This window comes from Macaca mulatta, chromosome 13 (assembly GCF_049350105.2).
Source record: "Macaca mulatta isolate MMU2019108-1 chromosome 13, T2T-MMU8v2.0, whole genome shotgun sequence".
NCBI lineage: Eukaryota > Metazoa > Chordata > Mammalia > Primates > Cercopithecidae > Macaca > Macaca mulatta.
The window spans coordinates 115500679-115522255 of record NC_133418.1 but is presented as its reverse complement, the minus strand read 5'-3'; the positions used below and the strand labels follow the sequence as shown (position 1 = coordinate 115522255).

At 45.3% G+C, this 21577-nt stretch overlaps 1 protein-coding gene across 5 annotated transcripts in view; it reads left to right on the top strand.

Annotated features, from left to right (window-relative positions):
• The window catches only part of ASAP2 (ArfGAP with SH3 domain, ankyrin repeat and PH domain 2), a 203160-nt gene that overhangs the window by 102305 nt on the left and 79278 nt on the right, over positions 1–21577 (top strand). For all 5 annotated transcript variants that reach the window (XM_015111666.3, XM_015111664.3, XM_077960160.1 and 2 more), the window contains exons 4-7: positions 9869–9943; positions 11531–11580; positions 14427–14556; positions 19115–19200. In XM_015111666.3, coding sequence (XP_014967152.1) covers positions 9869–9943; positions 11531–11580; positions 14427–14556; positions 19115–19200 — 341 coding nt within the window. The remainder of the gene's footprint in view (positions 1–9868; positions 9944–11530; positions 11581–14426; positions 14557–19114; positions 19201–21577) is intronic.

Below are 21577 nucleotides of genomic sequence, written 5' to 3'. Positions count from 1 at the left end.
CTCCTTTTTAATTAAACCATCAGTGACTCTGCTGCCAGGGGCGGGCTGGGTGCAACTGTTCAGGAGGGCCCTCTGTGAGAGTGCCTAGACGGGAGTGTGTGCATCATGCATGTGTGTGTGATAGACTTCAAGGCAATACTGTGGCCCAGGGGATCTGTTCACTTACACCAAAAATGAAAGTGGCCTAGATGATTGTATTAGTCAGTTCCTGCACTGCTATAAAGAAATGTCTGAGACCGGGTAACTTAAATATATATATATAAAGAGGTTTAATTGACTCATGGTTCCACAAGCTGTAGAGGAAGCATGGCAGCATCTGCTCTGCTTGGCTTCTGGGGAGGCCTCAGGAAGCGAAAGGTGAAGGGGGAGGCAGCACTTCACATGGCCGCGGGCAGGGGCAAGAATGAGGTGGGAGGTGCCACACACTTTTAAACTCACTTGCTGCCCAGTACCAAGGGGCATGGTGCTAAACGAGTCATGAGAACTTCACCACCGTGATCGAGGCCCCAGCTCCAACACTGGGGATTACAATTCGACGGGGACACAGACCCAAACCATATCAGTGAGTTTCCTCTTTAGAGTTCCCTTGTGTGTACCTGATGGGCTGCTCTGTGTCAAAGGGAACAGGAGGGCTTTTTGATGGAGACAGCACCTAGGATGGCAGCAGGTGCCCAGCCCCAGCGTAGCTTAGCCTGGCCTGGCCTGGCAGGTGTAAACCATCTTGCCCTGTGACAGCAGGAGTTTAAGTCCAGCTGTGTTTAATAGTGAGCTGATAGGAAGAGCTCTGGCTTCACAGTTCTAGCCAACTCTGCTGCTAATAGTTGTGTGATTTGGAGGCAACGTGGATCACTCAAGCCTCTGTTGCCATACCTGCAAAATGGGGGTCACGGCACTTATTTCTCAAAGTAATTGTACGGGTTAAATGGGATTAAATGGCCCTGTGTCGTTTGATGGTTTATTCAGGCCGTTTTACTCAATACCTTGTGCTTCTCAAAAATACTTTCTGCCTGGATACCCATTCTTTCAGATAAGCAGCCTTTAGAAAGAACAGAACCTGCCAGGCATACTCCTGCCCCAGGACCTTTGTGTTAGAGTCCCCTGGGCCCAGAGGGCACTTCCCCCAGGTCCTCACGTGGCTTTCTGCCCACCTCCTTTGCAGTCTGCTCCAAGGCCACCTTATAACGAGGCCTGTTTGACACTATTTGAAAGAGTCCCCATCCCACAAATGATCATGCATCTTTATTTGTGATATCTGTAGTATCCCCCAAACTGGAAACAACTCAAACGTCCATCAACAGGTGTCTGGCTAGACTGCAGTGGAGCCATATGATGGAACAGTGCTGGCCAAGAAAAAGAAGTGAACTACTGGTACACGCAACTACATGAATGAATTGCAGAGTCATTATGCTCAGTCCCAAAATCATTATGCAAGAAGCCAGATGAAAAAGCGTACACGCTGGGTGATTCCAGATACCGTATATAAAATTCCAGAAAATGCAGTGTTCTGTGTCAAAGAAGCAGATCGGGGTTGCCAGAGACTTGAGGGAAAGGAGCTGGAGTTGCAAAAGGAGCACAAGGAAACGTCCTCTCGGGATGAGAGGGTACTTTGGCAGTCTGGATTTTGGTGATAGCTTCATAGGAGTATCCATGTGTCATAGCATATCAAGTCGTACTTTAAATGCATGTGGTTTATTGTCTATCCATGACACTTCAATAAAGCTGCTTAAAACTTTTCAAAAGCCATTTGTTCCAAGTGTTGGTGCCCAGTAGAACTGTTTGCATTGATGGGAATGCTGTATATCTGCCTTACTGAGTCTAACAAGTCTCTAGCCACATGTGACTGTTGCATTTGATATGTGGCTAGTGCAACTGAGGAACTCCATTTTTAACTTCCTTTAAGTTTAATCAATTTAAATGTGAAGAGGGGCATATAGCTAGTGTCTATCCTGTGGGACATCACAGGTCTACAGCTCACTTTCCACTCTTTAACGTCTGCCTCACACACATGTCCTAGGCCGTGGGCTCTGGTTCCTGGAAGTGGCTGGAAGCTTCCAGCACTGGAAGGCTGTTTCACACTTGCATATCCTTGTTAATGCTGCAGTCACTGCTAAGAATGCCCTTAATTGATACAATGAGGTGTGAGGTCTTTCTGCAACTGCCCACCCTTAGACAAGGTGTTGCCTGGCCTGTGCAGGTGAATAGGTGGTTTGCTTTCTTTGAGGCTGTGCTTTTTCCTATTTAACGCTATGACTGAGCAGCATTTGCTCGAGTTAAAAACTCCCCACATCTCAAAGCGTCTTTTCTACCTCTCAAGTTTCTCATAAACTGGGCATATTCAAATACGTGACATGACGCAGGCAAGCCTCAGGTAAGATCCTTTGGCCATGTTTTATATTACATGGTGACAGAATGGCCTTTTAAAGGAAAAGCTGATTGTCCTCGAAGAGAGTCGGACTCTGTTAAGGGTTTTGGAGGTGAGCCCTGGGAAGACCTGTTACTTTTTAGACCCATGAGGCTACAGCTGGAAAGATTCTGCCCAGTGACCTTTGGCTGCTCCTTAAAAATAGCTATAACGTAAGAATCCTGTCTAGCTTCAGGCTTCTGGATGGATCCCTTTGGGCAAGATCATTTGGCAAAGCAGAATGACTCACTGCCTAAGTCAAAGAGAAGGCAGCACTGCAGCTCCCTGAGGTTGGGCTGCACCTCCACACTTCGGCTGGATCAGCAGCTGTTGGTCAGTGGCCAGAGAACAGAGAGGGTGGCCTGTGAACTGGGGGGTGGGGGAAAGTGGGAAGTGACAGAGCTAGAGGCAGTGAGTTTTAAGGTCCCCCCCACCACCATCCCCCCCACCAAAAAAAATAGGAAGGATATTGTGAAGAGATGACTGTTTGACTGGCTCTGTTCCCCTCTCTGTGCCTTCTGGCCTTTGTTTGCTCATCAGCTGTGACGTTAGTGTAATGATTTTGTTCTTTATGCCTTATAACCCTGTTTACTGCCTGTCCCACTGACTGAATCATTTTATTTCTACTTGAGAGATCACAGACCTTTGACTACTTACTCACCTTGTCAGACATATCCAAGTGAACTCCAGGGAAAAGCTAAGACAGGAAGAGGGCGGGGGAGATGGGGAAAGGGCGGATTGTTATTTGAAAGATTGCCTGGGCTGGGTGTGGTGGCTCATGCCTATAATCTCAGCACTTCGGGAGGTTGAGGTGAGTAGATTGCTTGAGCCCAGAAATTTGAGACCAGCTTTGGCAACATGGCGAGACCCCGTCTCTACAAAAAATAAAAATAAAAAAATTAGCCAGGCATGGTGGCTCTTGCCTGTGGTCCCAGCTACTCGGGAGGCAGAAGTGGGAGGATCACTGGAGCCTCACTGTTCCATCCTGGGTGGGAGAGACCCCGTCTGAAAAAAAAAAAAAAAAAAACAATTGCCTGCTTGTTGGTCCAAAGTTAATAGCAGTGATTAAGATTAATAATTTGTATTCGGGTTGCACTCGATGTTTTAAAAAGCCATTTTACATAATGTATTTGTTAAAAGTGAGTCGAAACATGAGAAAACTCTATGCTTTCTTGGTGCTAAGGAAAATATTCTGGTTGGGTTACCCAGGGATAATGTAATTTTTCCCAAAGAGCATGAAAATGTCATTACTCATAAATTGAGACTGGAGCTGCCTGAGCACAAGGGATGTATAATCATCTTCTGGCTGTGGTTTTCATCTCTCTCGGCCAGAACTCGAGGATGGCTCGTTTGGCTATGGATCTGAGGCTGCCAGACACACGGAGGAAGCCCAGAGCCTGCCCGACACTCAGGCTGCAGGGCACATCTGCCAACAAGGGCATCCAGCTCCCATGCACTTGTTCTCTGGCCCAGACAGAGACCAGAGTGGCCGTGTCCTGGGAAATTCTCCCTGAGCCACGAGGTGTGTGTGCTGTGTGGGTTGCATACACTGAGCGTGGAAAGGCAGAGGCAAACAGGCTGATGTCCAGGAGTCTGGAAGCATTATTAGTGAAGCCATTGATGGGGATTCTGTTGATATTTGTGAGATTTTCTTTAAAAAGTAAACACCTTTGTTGAGGCATATTTTACATGTTATAAAAATTGCCCATTTCAAGTGTACACATCAGTGATTTCCAGTAACTTTACCAAGTGGTGCGACCATCACCTTAAATCCGATTTAGGACATTTTCTTCTCCCCTTAAGGGCCCTCATGTTCTTCTACAGTTAATCCCATCTTCCCCTCCGCTCCAGGCAACCACTGATCTACTTTTCTGTCTCTATTATAATAATTTATTTTCTGATTAGAAAAGTAATAGTTTCCTAATTTTGATAATTTAAATAATTCCAAAGAGAAAAACTGAATGAAGCCAGAATCCCCCTCACTGACCTGGCACCAGGCTTCTTTCTCTCCAGCTGCTGCTTTCTGCTGACTCCTTGACTGCCACGGCTGGCAGGTTCACACCAGCACTGTGACCACCCTCCACGCTGTTCCTTTTGCCCAACCTACCCCTGCCCCCACCTCACAATGCCCCATCTTTTGAAGGTCTGTCTCGCATCCACTGCTAAACAGAGATTTCCCTGGTATCCAGGCTACAAATAGTGTTCTCTTCGTGGAAGTTCCATGGCATCTCATTCCTGGCTCTCAGAGTTTCCACTTGGTAGTTTACTTACCTAAACATGTGGCGTGTCTCCCCTGTTCACCCGCGGGGAGAGGCTCTATGAGGACTGAGGTCCTCGCTTGCTTGTTTTTGTTTCCTAACTCATCCGTACACCCCCCCTGTCCTGCCACTACTCCGGACACGTGGCTCCTTTACAGTGGTCATCAGAGCTGTCCTTGGAGCCTGGCCAACATGGTGAAACTCCGTCTCTACTAATAATACAAAAATTAGCCGGGCAGGGTGGCATGTGCCTGTAATCCCAGCTACTTGGGAGGCTGAGGCAGGGAATCATTTGAACCCGGGACGTGGAGGTTGCAGTGAGCCAAGATCGTGCTACTGCACTCCCGCCTGGGCAACAGAGTGAAAATTTTTATTTATTTATTTATTTATTTATGTTTTTGAAACAGAGTCTCACTCTGTTGCCCAGGCTGGAGTGCAGTGGCATGATCTGGGCTCACTGCAACCTCCACCTCCTGGGTTCAAGCGATTCTCCTGCCTCAGCCTCCCAAGTAGCTGGGATTACAGGCACGTGCCACCTTGCCTGGCTCATTTTTGTATTTTTAGTAGAGATGGGGTTTTGCCATGTTGGTCAGGCTGGTCTCAAACTCCTGACCTCAGGTGATCTGCCCGCCTTGGCCTCCCAAAGTGTTGGAATTACCAGTATGAGCCACCACACCCAGCCTCCTTTGTAAATTTACCTACCGTTGCTGTCTGCAAAATAGGTGCTCAATAAATACACTTGAATGAATGAATTCACACACGCATTTGCTGTATTTGGTTTAAAGGGGTTAATAGAACTAACATTTTATCTGAAGCCCCTATAGATTCTGTCTTTTATGTGTTCAATGCTCAGAAAAATATTTCAGTATACTGATTTCTTCCATCAATATTTTTCAAGCCTCTATTCTATGCCAAGCTCCATGCTGAGAGCTCTGGGAAACATAAAATACAATAAAGGTGGATGCCACCCTTTAGAACTTAGGGTGTGAGATCACTAAGATGAATGCAGGCCGGATGCGGTGGCTCAAGCCTGTAATCCCAGCACTTTGGGAGGCCGAGACGGGTGGATCACGAGGTCAGGAGATCAAGACCATCCTGGCTAACACTGTGAAACCCCTCTCTCTACTAAAAAATACAAAAAACTAACCGGGCGAGGTGGTGGGCGCCTGTAGTCCCAGCTACTCGGGAGGCTGAGGCAGGAGAATGGCGTGAACCCGGGAGGCGGAGCTTGCAGTGAGCTGAGATCCGGCCACTGCACTCCAGCCTGGGCGACAGAGCGAGACTGCGTCTCAAAAAAAAAAAAAAAAAAGATGAATGCAGGGAAGAGCCTGCCAAGTGCCTTAAAACATTTAGAAAAGGGGCTGGGCGCAGTGTCTCATACTTGTAATCACAGCTCTTTGGGAGGCCGAGGCAGGTGGATCACCTGAGGTCAGGAGTTTGAGACCAGCCTGACCAACATGATGAAACCCTGTCTCTACTAAAAATACAAAAAGTTGCCAGGCATGGTGGTGGGTACTTGTAATCCCAGCAACTCAGGAGTCTGAGGCGGGAGGATCACTTGAACCTGGGAAGTGGAGGTTGCAGTGAGCCAAGATCTTGCCACGGCACTCCAGACTGGATGAGACTCCATCTCAAAAAGAAAGAAAGAAAGAAAATATTGGAGGATTTTGGGGAGGGAGGGATCACATTCTGCCGGGGTTGCTTAGTAGAGAAAGTGGCATTTGAGTAACTCCTGATAGATGAGAAGGCTTTGAACACAGCAGGGATAGGGAAGACTTTTCCGTCGAATAGAACAAATTGAGCACATGCATAGAATCAGGGAAGGAGAGAGTTCAGTTTGGAGAAAGATGAAGATGAAACGTGGCAAATAAGGATGGATTGTGGAGAGTGTGAAATGCAGGAATAAGTAGTTTAGTCTTTATTAGAGGCACAACCCCAGAGAAGCCTGCCTGAGCTCTGAAGGAGGGATTGGGGCAGGCAGAGGCTAGGAGGCGGTGGCAGGGAGCAGGGGATGCCATAGCCTTAGTTCCAAGAAGGAGCAGTGAGGCCCAGCTGAGGCAGTGAATGTGAGAATGGCATGGAGGGAATGTTGGAGGGGACGGGTCTGTGTACGTAGGGTTAAGACCTGGAATTTGTTGAGAAGCGTGCCGCACGGCTGGGTGGCAGCAGTGGGGTCAGAGATGACTCTTGGGTGTCGAGCAAGTGAGGAGGGTGGGAGGGAGGACTTTGTAGGAAGGAAGAGCGTTGGAGGAAACAGAGCTGGCTCCATACTTGGGTACTTGGGGCTGTCTGCAAGGGTCCTTGCAAGTAGAGGGAAATGTGGCCCCTGGAGGCGGGGACTATGACGTAGTTGCATTCCTCATTCACCTGTCTGGCTGCCAAGGCTGACAATGACAGTGGAAATCTAGGTGTGCTTGTTGTTGTAGGTTACTCATCTACATGGCCTTCTGTTTGTCCTTGTTCCATCTGGTCGTCCCGGAAGGAACGTCGCCTTAAACTGTGCTTTTCAGGATTTAAAAATTCAATGCTTAAGGCTGATCTTAGCAAGTCATAGCTGATGACATTGTACCTTGGAGGAAGGCCAGGTACATGAGAAATGTTGAGTTGTTTAATCCTAAGGCAAAAGTTCCCCAAAAAGATTATTTCTGAAATGACAGTCATTAATTGATCATTTATTTGGCAGAATTGGCTGTGGATGCAGATGTTATTACATACCTTACCAGTGTTTTCCAAGTACATTTCTATTTCTAATGGAAAATTTTGGCCAGGCACGGTAGCTTGTGCCTGTAATCTCAGCACTTTGGGAGGCCGAGGAGGGCGGATCTCTTAAGTCCAGGAGTTCAAGACTAGTCTGAGCAACACAGTGAAACGCTGTCTACAAAAAATACAAAAAAAAAAATTAGCCAAGCCTAGTGGCCTGTGCCTATAATCTCAGCTACTCAGGAGGCTAACATGGGAGGATCCCCTGAGCTCAGGAAGTTGAGGCTGAAGTGCTCTCCAACCTGGGTGACACAGTGAGACCATGTTTCAAAAAAAGAAAAAAAAGTTTAGTACGCTGAATGGTGCATAAAAATCGGATCCCATATTGCCTTACAAGTGGTGCCATTTTATCTTCCTATTTAAGGTAATTATACTAGAAATAAAGCTTTCCTTTGCTCGATGGTATGAATGAATACACAAGGCCCCAAGTCCCTCCTCTTGGCCTTCTCCTTCTCTGGGCCTGTAATCTAGGAGCCCAGAGTGTCACAGAAGCCACAGGGGCCCAGCAGTGGGAACTGGCCATTGGGTTGATTCAGGGGAGTGCTCCAAGCCTGGAAAGTGTGAAAGTGGGTTTCCAGCTCATTTTCCACTTGAGGGAGGGAATCTTTTCAGGCTCAGGGCTCTGGGGCTGTACCTGAAGGCTCTTCCTTTCTGAAGCTTTGCATCTCGAGTTGAGTCGCATTTGAACTGCTGTCATGGAGACTTGCTTGCTACTCATGTGCCTATTGGTTAGGAGGCTTCCATTCCACCCAGTTTAATCCATGCGGACAGTGTGTGTCCCCACTCTCCTGCCTTCTTGCTTCAGGGAGAAGAATGGGGGTACCAAGGCTCTTGGCCTTCCTGTTCCTATTTATCTTCTTTCCCTGGCAACACCCCCCAACACACACCCTCACTCACACACCCACCCACACCACCTCCGCCCACAATCACACACCTCCTCACAATCACACCCTCACTCCCACACAGTCATACCCTCACACTCACATGCCCCCCACACAATCACACCCACTCATATCCACACTCATACAACCACTGAACACACAACACATGCAATCATTCCCAATCACATCCACACTCAACACACACTCACAACCACACTCACACCCCACGCAATCACCTGCTCACATCCACACACACTCAACCACACTCAACGCACACCCCATGCATTCACACCCATATCCATGCTCACCCTCACACACCCTCACAATCACACCCCCCCACACACATCCACACTCACATAGTCACTCACATCTTCACTCAGTCACACCCTCACACACACCCTCACATAGTCACATTCACAGTCACCCCCAACTCACATCCACACACACACCCTCACACAGTGCAGTCACCCCAACTCACATCCACACACACGCACACCCTCAAACACATGCTCCCTCACACACGCATTCATTCACTCACATACACCCTCATGTGCATTCACTCATACTCAAGAGACAGTCACTTACACCTTTACACACCCACTCACATGCCCACAATCACACCCCCCACACTCACATCCACACACACAATCACACCCACCCACATCCATACACAATCACATTCACTCACATCCTCACACAATCACACCCTCATAAACCCACACACACTCATACATAATCACATTCACATACATCCACACTCACACAATCACTCACATCCACACACAGTTACACCCTCACCCACACACACCCATACACAGTCATTCACACGCTCACATCTGCACTCACACAATCACATCCTCACACAATCACACCCTCAGTCACTTAACATGCTCCCTCACATACGTACACGATCACTCATACCCACATTCAGTCACACAGACCCTCATGTGCATTCACTCTTATGCTCAAGACACAGTCACTTACACCCTACACACCCACACACTCCGTCATACACATTCATTGACACTCTCCCTCCCCAGCACACACACATTTCTTTTATCATTCGCACCCAGCATTTGCTTGTGTGCCTTTGCAGCAGACAGAAGACTTTGCCTTTTTTCCCCCTGTTTGGAGCTTGCTGTGGAGACTGGGGCCTGGGGCCCAGAGCGCCAACCCCAGTACAGCCCAGCTTATGGGTGGAGCCGTGATTGAGAGTCAGAAGTGGGGGTTTCCTTTTATCCCAGGCTTTTGATGTAATTCTCTCATTGACTGTTTTGAAATATTTTTTCTTCACTGCAATGATTGTTTCTTTACAAACTTTATAGCATAACAATATAAGATTGTTACTGTGAAAAATATACAGACCTAGACTTTTCATTCGTCCTCTATTCGTTTGTAAGATGAAATTGTTCCAAAGAATGTGACTGAATAAGGCACAGTACCTGCACCAGCCGGGTTTTAGGTGGAGGCGAATCATTATCGAATGTTCTCTCTAATGTCCTTGCTGTCCTTACTTTAGATTCACAAGGAAGCTGAATAAGAATCTCCTTTTTGTTTTTGTTTTTTAGATTCAGAATATGAACAACATAATCTCCTTCCCTTTGGACAGTTTGCTGAAGGGGGACCTGAAAGGAGTGAAAGGGGTATGACATTGACACTGTGACACCGGGGGCAGCTTTTAGACCATGTAGAGTCACGGTAACTTGGCCTGCCGGGCAGTAGCCACGCCAGTACGTTCTCATGGGGACGACAGGATGGCTCTTTTATCTCCGCTTCCTCTGATTTGCCATCTTGGGACCACCTTTCAGCCAGAATGGTGGTGACTTTTGGCCTTTCTGGCCATCCTGTTGGTGCAACAAACTTGATGAGGGGAGGAGACTGGGAAGGGAAAGAAAACTGCTATTTTGGAAACAGTAAAGAGTTTTGGTCCCTCCAGGGAGGAGGGAAACCTGTGGGAGAAGTTGGGCTTTCTAACTGGCATGTTGCCCATTCACCACTGGGAAAGGATCCTAGCAAGTGTGTATTTTCCTGCTGGGAAGGTCGCAGTCTTCAGGCATGAGCTGATTTCGTCTCTCTGTCCTTCAGAGGATGTTGGCTGTTTAGGACATGCCTAGCCACTATAAGCACGCAGGCCGGGAGCTGTTTCGGGGGCAGTGGGCAGGGCTAGAGGAGTGTTTGCTGGGCAGCCTGCTGCTCCTGCCCACCGCCAGCCCTGACAGACATGCACCACGAAAGGGACATGATTGTGGCTGCCTTCTCGGGAGACTCAAATTCTTTGGATCTGCACACGATTCCTGGGTCCCATCTCCAGGACCTCTACAGAGGCTTCTCAGGGTCTCCTTCACAGAGTGTGCCCGGAGAGAGCTGTTGAGACACATTCCCTATCGAGCCTTCAGGGGCTCGGAGAACAGGTCAGCGGAGTTAGCCCAGCTCATGGGCGGGAAGGCATCCCAGGCAGAGGAAAGGCGCAGGTGCACACATGGGGCAGGACTCAGCGCTGCATGTCAGGCTGCCAGGGTGCAGGAGGAGCCAGTTCGTGCAGGGACTTGTATGCCAGGCTGTGGCACTTGGGCCTTACCCGAGGCCATTGAAAAGCCAAAAAGTAGTCAACAACAACAACAACAACAACAAAAAGATTTCTGACTCCCTGAAGAACCCCTTTGAAAGGAGCATAAATAGGTGGGGACCATTTGATAGAATTTCCAGTGGCTCAGTAGTTTTTGAGGCAGGCTTTATCAGAGCTTATGAAGTCCTGAATTGCAGACGAAAGAGCAGTAGGAGACCCCAGGAGGATGTGGTGGCCTTTCTGTTCCTGTCATTGGGCTTAAAGCAGGGTTAGATGTGTCGAGATTCATTTATCAATTAGAGTTCCTTTCTTTTAGAAAGACATCCTGAAATATTTGCAGATTAAAGGTTGTCTTTCAGGGTTTACTTTCAGATTAGGCCCAGGACAGGGAGTAGGGCACAGGTGACACAAGGTGGCCCATGAGTGTCATAACTGGGTGGCAGCACCTTGCTTTTGTGTGCATTTAGTATATTCTATATTAAGAGAAAGAAAGGAAATGCCACCGCTAGTGTACTTAAGAGCATTCTTTATTTTTCACGGGATTATATACGTCATTTATTGCAGACATTAATGCTTCTTTCAGGGCTGGTACAGGGATAAGTACGTTTATCTCGCACAGAAGTGAATGATTAGCCTCGCCTAATTTATTACTCTTTGTTTACAGGATCTGAAAAAGCCTTTTGATAAAGCTTGGAAGGACTATGAAACAAAAATGTGAGTGTTCTCGTTTTTAAAATTACGTATAGGTAATTTGAGATTCCAAATTCAAACCAAGCTCTTACTGCTTAAAGGGATTGTCTAAATAAACTTTAATCCAGAAAAGAATTTTTATCAACCATGTTGTTGTGGTTCGTTTTGATGACAGATGTGTTTGGTGATGCTATCTTCTTCTTTTAATCTGTTTTCCTCCGTTCCTTTGTCTATGATGTCATAGTGGTTATAGGATGTTATTTTCAGGAAAGTTCATTGAGGGAAGTTAAGACCAGTTTCTCTCAGGAGGTATTTCTTTCTGTTTTTGTTTTTAAACACTTTGTCCATTCTGTTACCGTTTTTGATAACAGGGCAGTTTTCAGACTTCATCTTCCTGGTGATTGGTGAAAACTACTTAGCTTTGTATCTGTGTTTCTCTGAAATACCAGTTCCCTTGGGTTTAGAAAGAAGGTTCAATACCTGTCTCCTTCAGATGCATCTGCCAAAAAAATAACCTGAAGAATGGAGAATTGATTCTTGGATGTGAACTATGGTTTCTACAAGAAATAGAATTGGTTTCCTGACCTGAAGTCAGCCAAGAGACAAGACTCTGTTGGTTGACTTCAGGCAGTTGTAACTTCCCCAGTCACAGTTTCCCATCCCTATTGTAGAGAGAGTCAAGCTACAGGGAATTGATCAAGCAAGTAATTGTGGGGGGAATAATGGCTTCAATTATTTTAAATACTGGAAAGATATGAAATATGGTGGTGTTTACTTTGTAATCTCTGTGCCTTGGGTAATGTTGAGTGTTCTGATTGGAAATAGAAACATATGAATCTTTCATATGAAGCTATCTGGTAAAGTAAAAGGTGTTATGAGGAAGTCATTCAAATCTAAGTACAAGTATTTCTTTAGGTTGTTTGGTTAAAAAAAAACAAAAAACAAAACAAACAAACAAAAAAACTCTCCCTGGATATCTTTTCACTGGGGAAGGATCACAAAGCTCAACTCAGTGAGCCCCACACCTTTGATACTCCTTCTATCCATGGGAATCTTACATTTCCATACCCGAGGTTGCTTGGCCCTGAGTTCTGTAGTTTCAGTGATGGTGTGCATTCATTCAGAAGCACAGGCAGAGTGTTGACTAGAGAACCCTGCAGGTCTGTTCAGCCCGGGGAGGCCCCCACCTGGGATCCCTGGTCTGTCAGCATCCTTGATCTGTGTGCCAGTTGGGTGAAATAAATGGAAGGGACCAGTGGATTCCTGCTTTGCAGAGGGAAAACCAAGAGTCAGTGGTTTCTGCTCGTCAGCCAGTAAGAGTAATTGAGCCAGGCCAGGCAGCTTTCCCGCTTCACTCAGCCGCACTTGCTGCCCTCTCCGTGGCTGATGGGAAATGGTACTGTGTTGTGACTAGACCAAGGGCAGAAAGGGCTTTCTGAAGAAGAGTGCCTGAGAGAGTCGTCTGGTTCTGAAAAGAAAAGGTTTGGAAGGAGGATAACATCAAATTCTGTAAAAATGAGACACACATGGGTAGAAAGGGGACAGAATTCCTCATAAAACCCTAGAATTTAGGAGGAGGGAGCAGTACCCTTTAAACTTGAAGTAATTGTAGGATAAATAAAGGAAGTAATTTTTTATTAATGTGGGAGATTCATTTATCCCAAGAGGTTTAGTGATATGTAACAACCATAATAGGTTTTAGATGTCTTTTAAATTCCTGGGCAAATAGTCCCATACCTGATTATTAAGAGAAATGACCAGTGTCTGGATGGTCTCTTGCCTGTGAAGGAGTGTCAGGGACACCTTGGAATTGTCTAGTTCTAGTCCCAGGGACCCTCCAGTCACATTCCCTCTCGGATGCGTAAACTCATTAAACATCCCTCCCCAAGGGTCTCTTGTGTGTTTATTTTTCACTCATTCGCTCCTTCACTCCTTCAAATTGTTGAGAACCTACACAGTGCAGGACACACAGAGAAATGACATTTCTTGCCTCGTCTTAAACACTCTAGTCCTCCTCACCCTAATGACAGGGAACCCTCTGGAACCCCGCGTAGCCCATTTCATCATTGGATGCCTTTGAAAGAACATGCTATTTGGGTCTTGTGGTGTCTACTTGAGGCTCTACAGAAAGAGCTGCTTCCCTTGTCTTCATGGCAGCCCTTTCCGTTTTTTGAGTGCTGTTGGTTTTGTTTAGTCTCCTTTTCTCCAGAATAAAAACTCATGGCTATTTCAAGCCCACCTTAGCAAACATGATTTTGTGGCTCCTTTTTACCGTGGTGACTCTTTTTTGGATGTGCTCGTTGGTCAGTTTTTACCCTGAACTGCGCACTCGACCTTTAGGTAATACAGGTTAGGCACGAGATGAATGTGGAAAGGATAATTAAGCCGACAGCATGGAAAGGTGGTTGGTTGTCTTCTACAGTGATGAGCGGTGTTGTAGGTCAAGGCAGAGAACTGGTGTGGCTTCACTGAGTGAGGAGGTGATGACAGAGACTAGGGAGGAAGTCCAGGAGGAGAAACAGTGGGCGGGGAAGAGTCAGACAGTGCCCTTGGGTTACTAGAGGGCAGGCAGGCTCCGAATGCTGATGCCGAAGGAACCCTCCAAGCCCTGTGCAGACTTCCCGCCTCCTCTGACCCATACCTGACTCAAAGCAGGTGCTTAGGAAGTACTTGCTGAGTAAGTGGGAAGGCCCAGCTTGACATCTTCGTGAGGACACCCATTTTCCTTTTGAGGGAGTTAAGAGGCCGCCTGTGCTGAAGCATGTGGTGAGCATTGGTCTTGCCACGCTGGGTACTGGGGCGGCTTCAAGGCTGTCCCATTGAGTTCCGTGCCAACAGGCATCTTGATTGATCCTTGCTTTCACACGTAGAACCAAGATAGAAAAGGAGAAAAAGGAACACGCCAAGCTCCATGGGATGATTCGGACTGAAATAAGCGGAGCGGAAATTGCGGAAGAGATGGAAAAGGAGAGGCGCTTCTTCCAGCTGCAGATGTGCGAGGTAAGGCGGTGGTGAAGGCAGGTCCTACAGCCCAGGCTGTGCCGGCTCTGCCCTCACCTGTGGGAGCGTCTCACCGATACCTGTGGCTTCAGAGAAAACGCCACATGCATTATTGGACTCCCTTTGCCCCTGTGTTGACATTTCTTTTACTAGGGAAGTGCTAGCTTCCTGGAGGGTAGAATTAGGTTACTTTAACACCAACATTTTCTTAAAAGTAGAGAAAAACCACTAAATGTATAGAATGTTCTTTCTGGCCTCACATACATACTCTTGCTAAAATACTTATTCCTTGAGTGTATTTAAATGAGATGTCTGAGTTCTCTTGTACCAGTGGAGTCAGTGACTGGCTTGTGGGAGGGTGAGAAGTCAGCTGAAAACACCATACAGCGATGACAGACCATGGCCTGTGTCAGTGTATGTGAGTGAATGGGAAGCCAAGTCACCCGTTTGACTTCCTCCTAGACCTCACTTGCTCAGGCAGGGGCACTCATCCAGCCTGAAGGCCCAGGTGGCCTGGGGAGCGCCTGTCTGCTCCACTCCATCCCGCAGCCTCAGCCCATCCCTTAGGGGGAGACAGCAGGACGGACACTCTCAGAGCATTTCTCTGAGATCAGAGACCGTGGATCATGAAGGCCTTTGCTCACAGCTTTTTTATTTTTGTGCCTTGCTTGCCAGGTACGTGTATACAAATGGCACATGGAAACAGCTGCCACCTCTGCCTGGAGTTGGTTCCTCCTGGCAGTGCCAGTGAAGCTCCCTCGCCCTGGATGGCATTTGTTTCCCTCTCATAGTGGTGCAAACTTAGGTTTCAAATATACAAAATGCATGGGTGATGTTTGTGACAGGCATTGAAACTGGCATTGGCCAGCTCTTAATTCCCTCTAAGCAATCAACAGCAAAGCTAATCCAGAAGGCACTTTCTGATTTTGGAATGTATGTTTGTTAATTGCAGCAGGAGCTTAACCCTTGTAAATACATATATCTTAGAAATGTATTTAAATGAGTTTTTATTCCCAGAGCAAGCTCTTAAGTGGTCAGCAGAGGGAAATCAGTCCCAGGAATCAGGGTAGCAGTTGAAAGTTAAGTCCATTTTGTCTAAGGTTAGAATATCTGCTTATCTTAGTCTGTTTTCTGTTGCTATAACTGAATACCTGAGACTGGGTAATTTATAAAGAAAAGAAATTTCTTTCCTAGTTCTGGAGGCTGTGAAGTCCGAGGTTGAGGGGCTGCATCTGGTGAGGACCTTCTTGCTGGTGGGGACTCTGCAGTGTCCTGAGTCAGTGCGGGATATCACATGGTGGGGGCCTCACAAGAGACAGCTAAACTGGCTTTTTAATAAGAGACCCACTCTTCTCATAACTGTCCCACTCCCTCAGTAATCCATGAATGGATTAATCCACTCATGAGGGCAAAGCCCTCATGACCCAGTCACCTCCCAAAGGTTCTACCTGTCAACACTGCTGCACTGGGGGCCAAGTTTCCAACACGTGAACTTTTAGGGGACACATTGAAACCATATCACCACTCCAGCTCTTTTGGTTACTATTTGCACCCTTTTACATTCAGCCTGTGTACATCTTTGAATCTGAAGTGTATCTCTTATAGATAATATAGGTAGCTGGATCATGTTTTTCTTATCAGATTGACAATCTCTGCCTTTTGATTGGATTGTTTAATCCATTAACGTTAAATGTTACTATTGATATGATTGGATTTACTTCTGTTCTTCTACTTTTTTTATGTCTGTCTCGTGTCTTTTGCTCCTTTATTCCCACTTTATTGCCTTGTTTTTCATTGAATGTTTAGAGATATTCACTGGAAAAACAAGCGAGTATTTTTAAATATTCACTTGATGAAATGAATTCTCAAGATAAAGCCTTTAATTAAACTTAAAGGGTTCTTGTGGATAGGAGAATGGATGTTTTTATGCACATTTTTTTTTTTGTAAACACATATGTATAGTATAATAGGTTGCATTCTCAAAAGAAAAGCACATATGTATAATACCACCTTCCTGGCCTACCTCATAGAGTGGCAGAGAAATCAGCAAAACAGCATGAGACAGGGACTAGGAAACTGCTGTGTGTTATAAAAGCACAGAGTATTTTTTTTTTCAATCCTCCTTCTGTAAGGATATTGTTTCTAATTAAGTACTGTAGTAGCGTTTTACAAACAATCAGGGTGAAATTAAATAGTAGTGTTTTAGAAAGGATGAATTTTGTATTTGTGTTCAGGTCATGCTCTTTTTGGTTAGTAAAGTAGAAATCAATTTACCTAAACACTTTAAGACTACTTAAAATGCATACTGAAATTTTGAAATTCAAGTAGTGTGTGAAGGTCGTAGCCATGACTTAAGGAGTAACTGGGTTCTCCACTGGCTCTGTCGTTGCTTGCTGTGGTATATGCACCTTGCACTGGTTACTTCTTCTCTTCTGTGTCCAGGTGAATTGATCCTGTGAACTGACTAAGTCATTTATTTTAATGGAAATACACTGTATAGATGATGCCTCTAAGTCATAGACTTGAGCCATCTTTTGAGCAGTCCTCAGGTAGTGCTGGGTCCTGGCTCTGCAGAGCTGGCACTTGGAGGGGTCAGGCACTAATGTTTCACAGTTGAGTGAGAGCTGTAGTATATGCATGCATAAAGGCAGAGGTGGGCTTATCTAACAGTAAACTCAGAGTTTTCACAGGAGAAGACATCTGATGAAGAGTGTAGAAGTTGGCCAGATAGTCATGGGCTGTGAAGGCCTTTCTTTCCATAGGTGAGAAAGATCATTTGAATAACAGTTCCTTGAGAATCTAACTCTGAAGTGAATTAGATTGCCTCCATTAAAATCATGTTAAAAGACCCGGCAGGGTGGCTCACACCTGTAATCCCAGCATTTTGGGAGGCTGAGGTGGGAGGATTGTTTGAGCCCAGGAGTTCAAGACCAGCCTGGGCAACATGGTGAGACCCTGTCTCTACAAAAAACAAAAACAGACAAAAAACGTGACTTTAAAATTATTTGACTGTTTCCGCAAACTGAAGTTCTCAAGCTTTAAGTGCTTGCTATTGTTTAGGTGTTGAAAATTTTAGTTGCCCAGGATCTAATCTAGAACAGTGGCTTTCAGGCTTTTATTTTAAAGCTGTGGAGCCCTTTCTTCAAAATTCATTTAATAAAGAAATTCAGTATGTCAAATAGGTAATACAGACCTTCTGTGAGTGGAGAAGGTGCGAGAGATCCTCTGTTGCTGTTTGTAAAAATAGTATATGCTTTTTAAGAAAATTGGTTAATATAAGAAAATATATATAAAAGGAATTAAAAATTGCCCCCAAATTTTACTTACCCAAAGATAACCACTTTGACATTTAACTAAACATCTTTACATGTCCCTGTGTATACATTCAAAAAAATTTGTATAAGTAGATCTTTCTCTGCTGATGCTTTATAACCTATTTTCACTCTCTAGTATGTTGATGTCCATGTCAGAAATTGTGGGTTTTATTGGCTTAGTGGCTGCACAGTATTTTCTGTATGGATGCACCATATGTTAATGTCCTACTCATTACGTTTGGGCTGTTGCCATTGTTTACTTTTATAAACAAGATAGCAGTGTATCTCCTTTTCTGTTCATCTTTGTAAACTTTTGTGGTTATCTTCTTAGAATAAATCCCTGGAAGTAGAATTTCTAGGTCAAAATTTAAAAAGTTGATACATTGACAAATATTTAATAAATATCAAAGAAAGAGGGAAAGAAGGACCTACAGGTAGTTGTTACAGGCAGAAGGACAATTTGTAGCTTACAGTTTCACAGCAGCTTTCCACCTCCTCCTTGGGCTGCAGAGAGACCTCAGTGAGCATCTGAACTTGGGTACCCCTACCCCACCCCCGCCCATCGTTTACAGCTGATAGCCAGGGCATGAATCAGCAGCTTTTCCAGGGGACATTCCGTCTCAGAGATCGTCTCCTGACAGCGGAGGAGATGGGGACTCATGAAGTCCTTCTATTTCCTGACACTGGTTTGGTAGCTCCCTGAGGCTTTCTGATATCTTCGTGGTCACTAATGAATTCTCCAAGTTAAAAATAGCTTTAATTCATTTCAATTAAACTTTGTTTTTTTCTAACAATCACATTATTTTACGTGTAAGGAAAATGTCTCAGGACCAGAGACACAATGCCAAGCATCTCAGCTACAATATGTTAGCAATTAGTGTTCTTAAAGAAAGGGACCTTGGGAAGAAGTATGTTTGAGATGGTTAGAAATCCCATTTATTTGAACCATCCATAGTCTTCCATGCAGCTGGAGTGAAGATTTCTCCTAGCAGGCTAAGATAGACTGTCTTATTACTAGGAGTTTTTGGCACTTAAATATTTAATTATCTGACTGTCAGATAATTCATATGGCCCCAAAATAAAGAAATGGTTATGGAATCCAGGAGATACTAAGTGTCAATCATGCACTCTATGCATTGTGAAAGATGCCAAAGAAGTACCAGAAATCATCTCAGTCCTCAGAAGCTCCTTTTAAAATCATATTCTGCTTGCTTTTGTGACATTTCCTTTTCATTTTTCAACAGTATCTACTGAAGGTCAATGAAATCAAGATTAAAAAGGGAGTGGATCTACTTCAGAATCTGATCAAATATTTTCATGCCCAATGCAAGTAAGTTCTTCTTTGTTATGATGTTATCTTAAATGTTTCTTCATGTATGGCAACTTCTGGGACACCTATAGATAGCTCGTAGGAAATAAACACTCGCGTAGAAGTCTCTAGTAAAGGGAATGAGGTGTTGACTCATGCAGCAACACGGGTGAACCTTGAGAACAGACAGAACAGAGACAAAAAGCAGATGAGTGATTGCCGCAGCTTGGAGGAAGAAGGAAATGAGAAATGACTGCTCACAGGTATAGGATTTCTTCGTGGGATATTGAAAATATTCTGGAAGTGAGTGCTAATGATTGCACAACTTTGTGAATTTACTGAAAATCACTTTAAAAGGATGAATTTTATGGCTTGGGGATTATATCTTCATTAAAAATAAAATCATATGTACAATATAAAAAATCTGTAGTCATTGCCAAATATATTTATTTTTGGCTCTTTTTGTAGAGGGACAAACTAATTTAACCTATTGCGCATCTCTCAGATGTTTGTTAAAAGAGAAATGGTATGGTGTTAATGCAGTGTTTTAAAATAAGAAAACACTCTTATATATTACTTATCCTGTAGAGCCAAGGACTGTGATGAGCAAAGGAAGATGTTAGTAGAGGAGGAGGAGAGAATTCCACCTGCAGGGGCTGCTCAAGTACTCAGCTTTGCCATGTATGTCAGTACTTCAGTCTGACCCACGTCTCTGACCTGGCTTCTGCTCCTCGTCCCCCAGTCACTGATATAGACAGGCCCCTGGCTCCTTCACTCACCCACCCAACACACTTCTGTTGAGCACATGCTGTATGTCAGGCACTGGACCAGAGGCCAGAGGCACAGTGATGCACAAAGCTGGCATAGTTCCTGCTCGAAGAGTCAAGTAGGGAAGTTGGACTGAAAGAGATGAATTTCTAATTAGATGTTTACAAAAGTGTTTTAAAGTATAGGAATCTAAGAAAGAATATAATAGAAGGACCTGATATAGATAAAGATTTAAGGTAGGGTTTTTTGGTTTTTGTTTTTCTATTTTGTTACCTGATACAGTCTCCAACAGCCAGCACGCGGTGCCTGGAACACAGTAGGTACTCGGCTCTTTCTTGAATGAGCGGCAGACCTCCCCGAGGAGACATGGATCTGAGATCTAAAGTATGAGTAGGAGCCAGCAGATAAGGAGTGGGAGAAGAACGTTCCAGGCAGGGTCTAGGTCTTCAGGCAGGAAAAAGGACAAGGTGACATCAGCTCAGTGAAAAGGAGAGTGGCCTGAAACGAAACTGCATAGAAAAGCCTTAGGGATGTGGACAGCCCCAGACCTCTTGCAAAAGGTTTTAGATTTTATCCCAAATGTGTTGGGAAGCTCTTGAAGAGATTGAAGCAGAGGATCATTTGTTTGCACTCCTGTGATGTGCCAGGTGCTATTAGGGGTTTTGGTGATGCAGTAAGGAGGAAAGCAAAGTTCTTGCTTTCACGGACCCTGGGGTCTCATGGGGGAGGCAAGTAGGAAGCACGAGCCAATATTTAACTGAGTTTATGAAAAGGCAAAACAGTGATGGGGAGAGAGACAGTGGTGTTGGTTAGAAGCAGCTTCAGGAAGCTTCTCGGCTGTAACAAGATTACTCTGCATGTTGCGGAGAAGGAACCAGATAGGACAAGGGTGGATGTGGGCAATTGCTTGGAAACACAGCGCCTGTCCCTGTGCAGCCCAGAGATGACGATGGCCCAGCTGACCTTGTGACAGCGGGAGTGAAAGGTGTGGACTGACGAGAAATCTTTTCCTTGTGGAATTGCCACGCCTGTCTGCTTACCTTCCCAGAGCAGGCTATGCCGCCAGCGACCTACCTTTGTACACAATTGTTTCTTTTCCTAGAAGGCCTCCTTCCTCTGTGCCCTCCCTGTCTTCTGTTCCTCCTAGGACCCAGCTCATGGATCATTCCTGCTTTGCAATGCTTCTTCCTTTTGCCTTTTCTTCCTCCTGTGTTGCCGCCACACCTCTACTTGTCTCCATGATGACATCTTCCTCGTGTATCTCTGCTGCTGAACTCTACGCTCCTAAGAAAGAGGCCATGTCATTGATTTGTTTTATATCTGCAGTGTGTGGCGCATTTACCTGGCGCAGATTTGCAGCAGTGAATTACGCTGTGGAATTGAACTGAGCTCTGCTTTGGAATTCTTAATACAGCTTTGATGATGCTGCATTTCTAAAGCACTTGAGGTCAGGTGGCAAAGGAGGATGTGCCGAGTGGTTCATCCAAAGTTAAAAGAGATCTTCAGCCATTTAAAAAAAAAAAAAAATTTTGAAATTATGTCTTTTGTAGCAACAGGGATAGAACTGAAGGTCGTTATCTTAAGTGAAACAAGCCAGCCACAGAAAGACAAATATCGCATGTTCTCACTC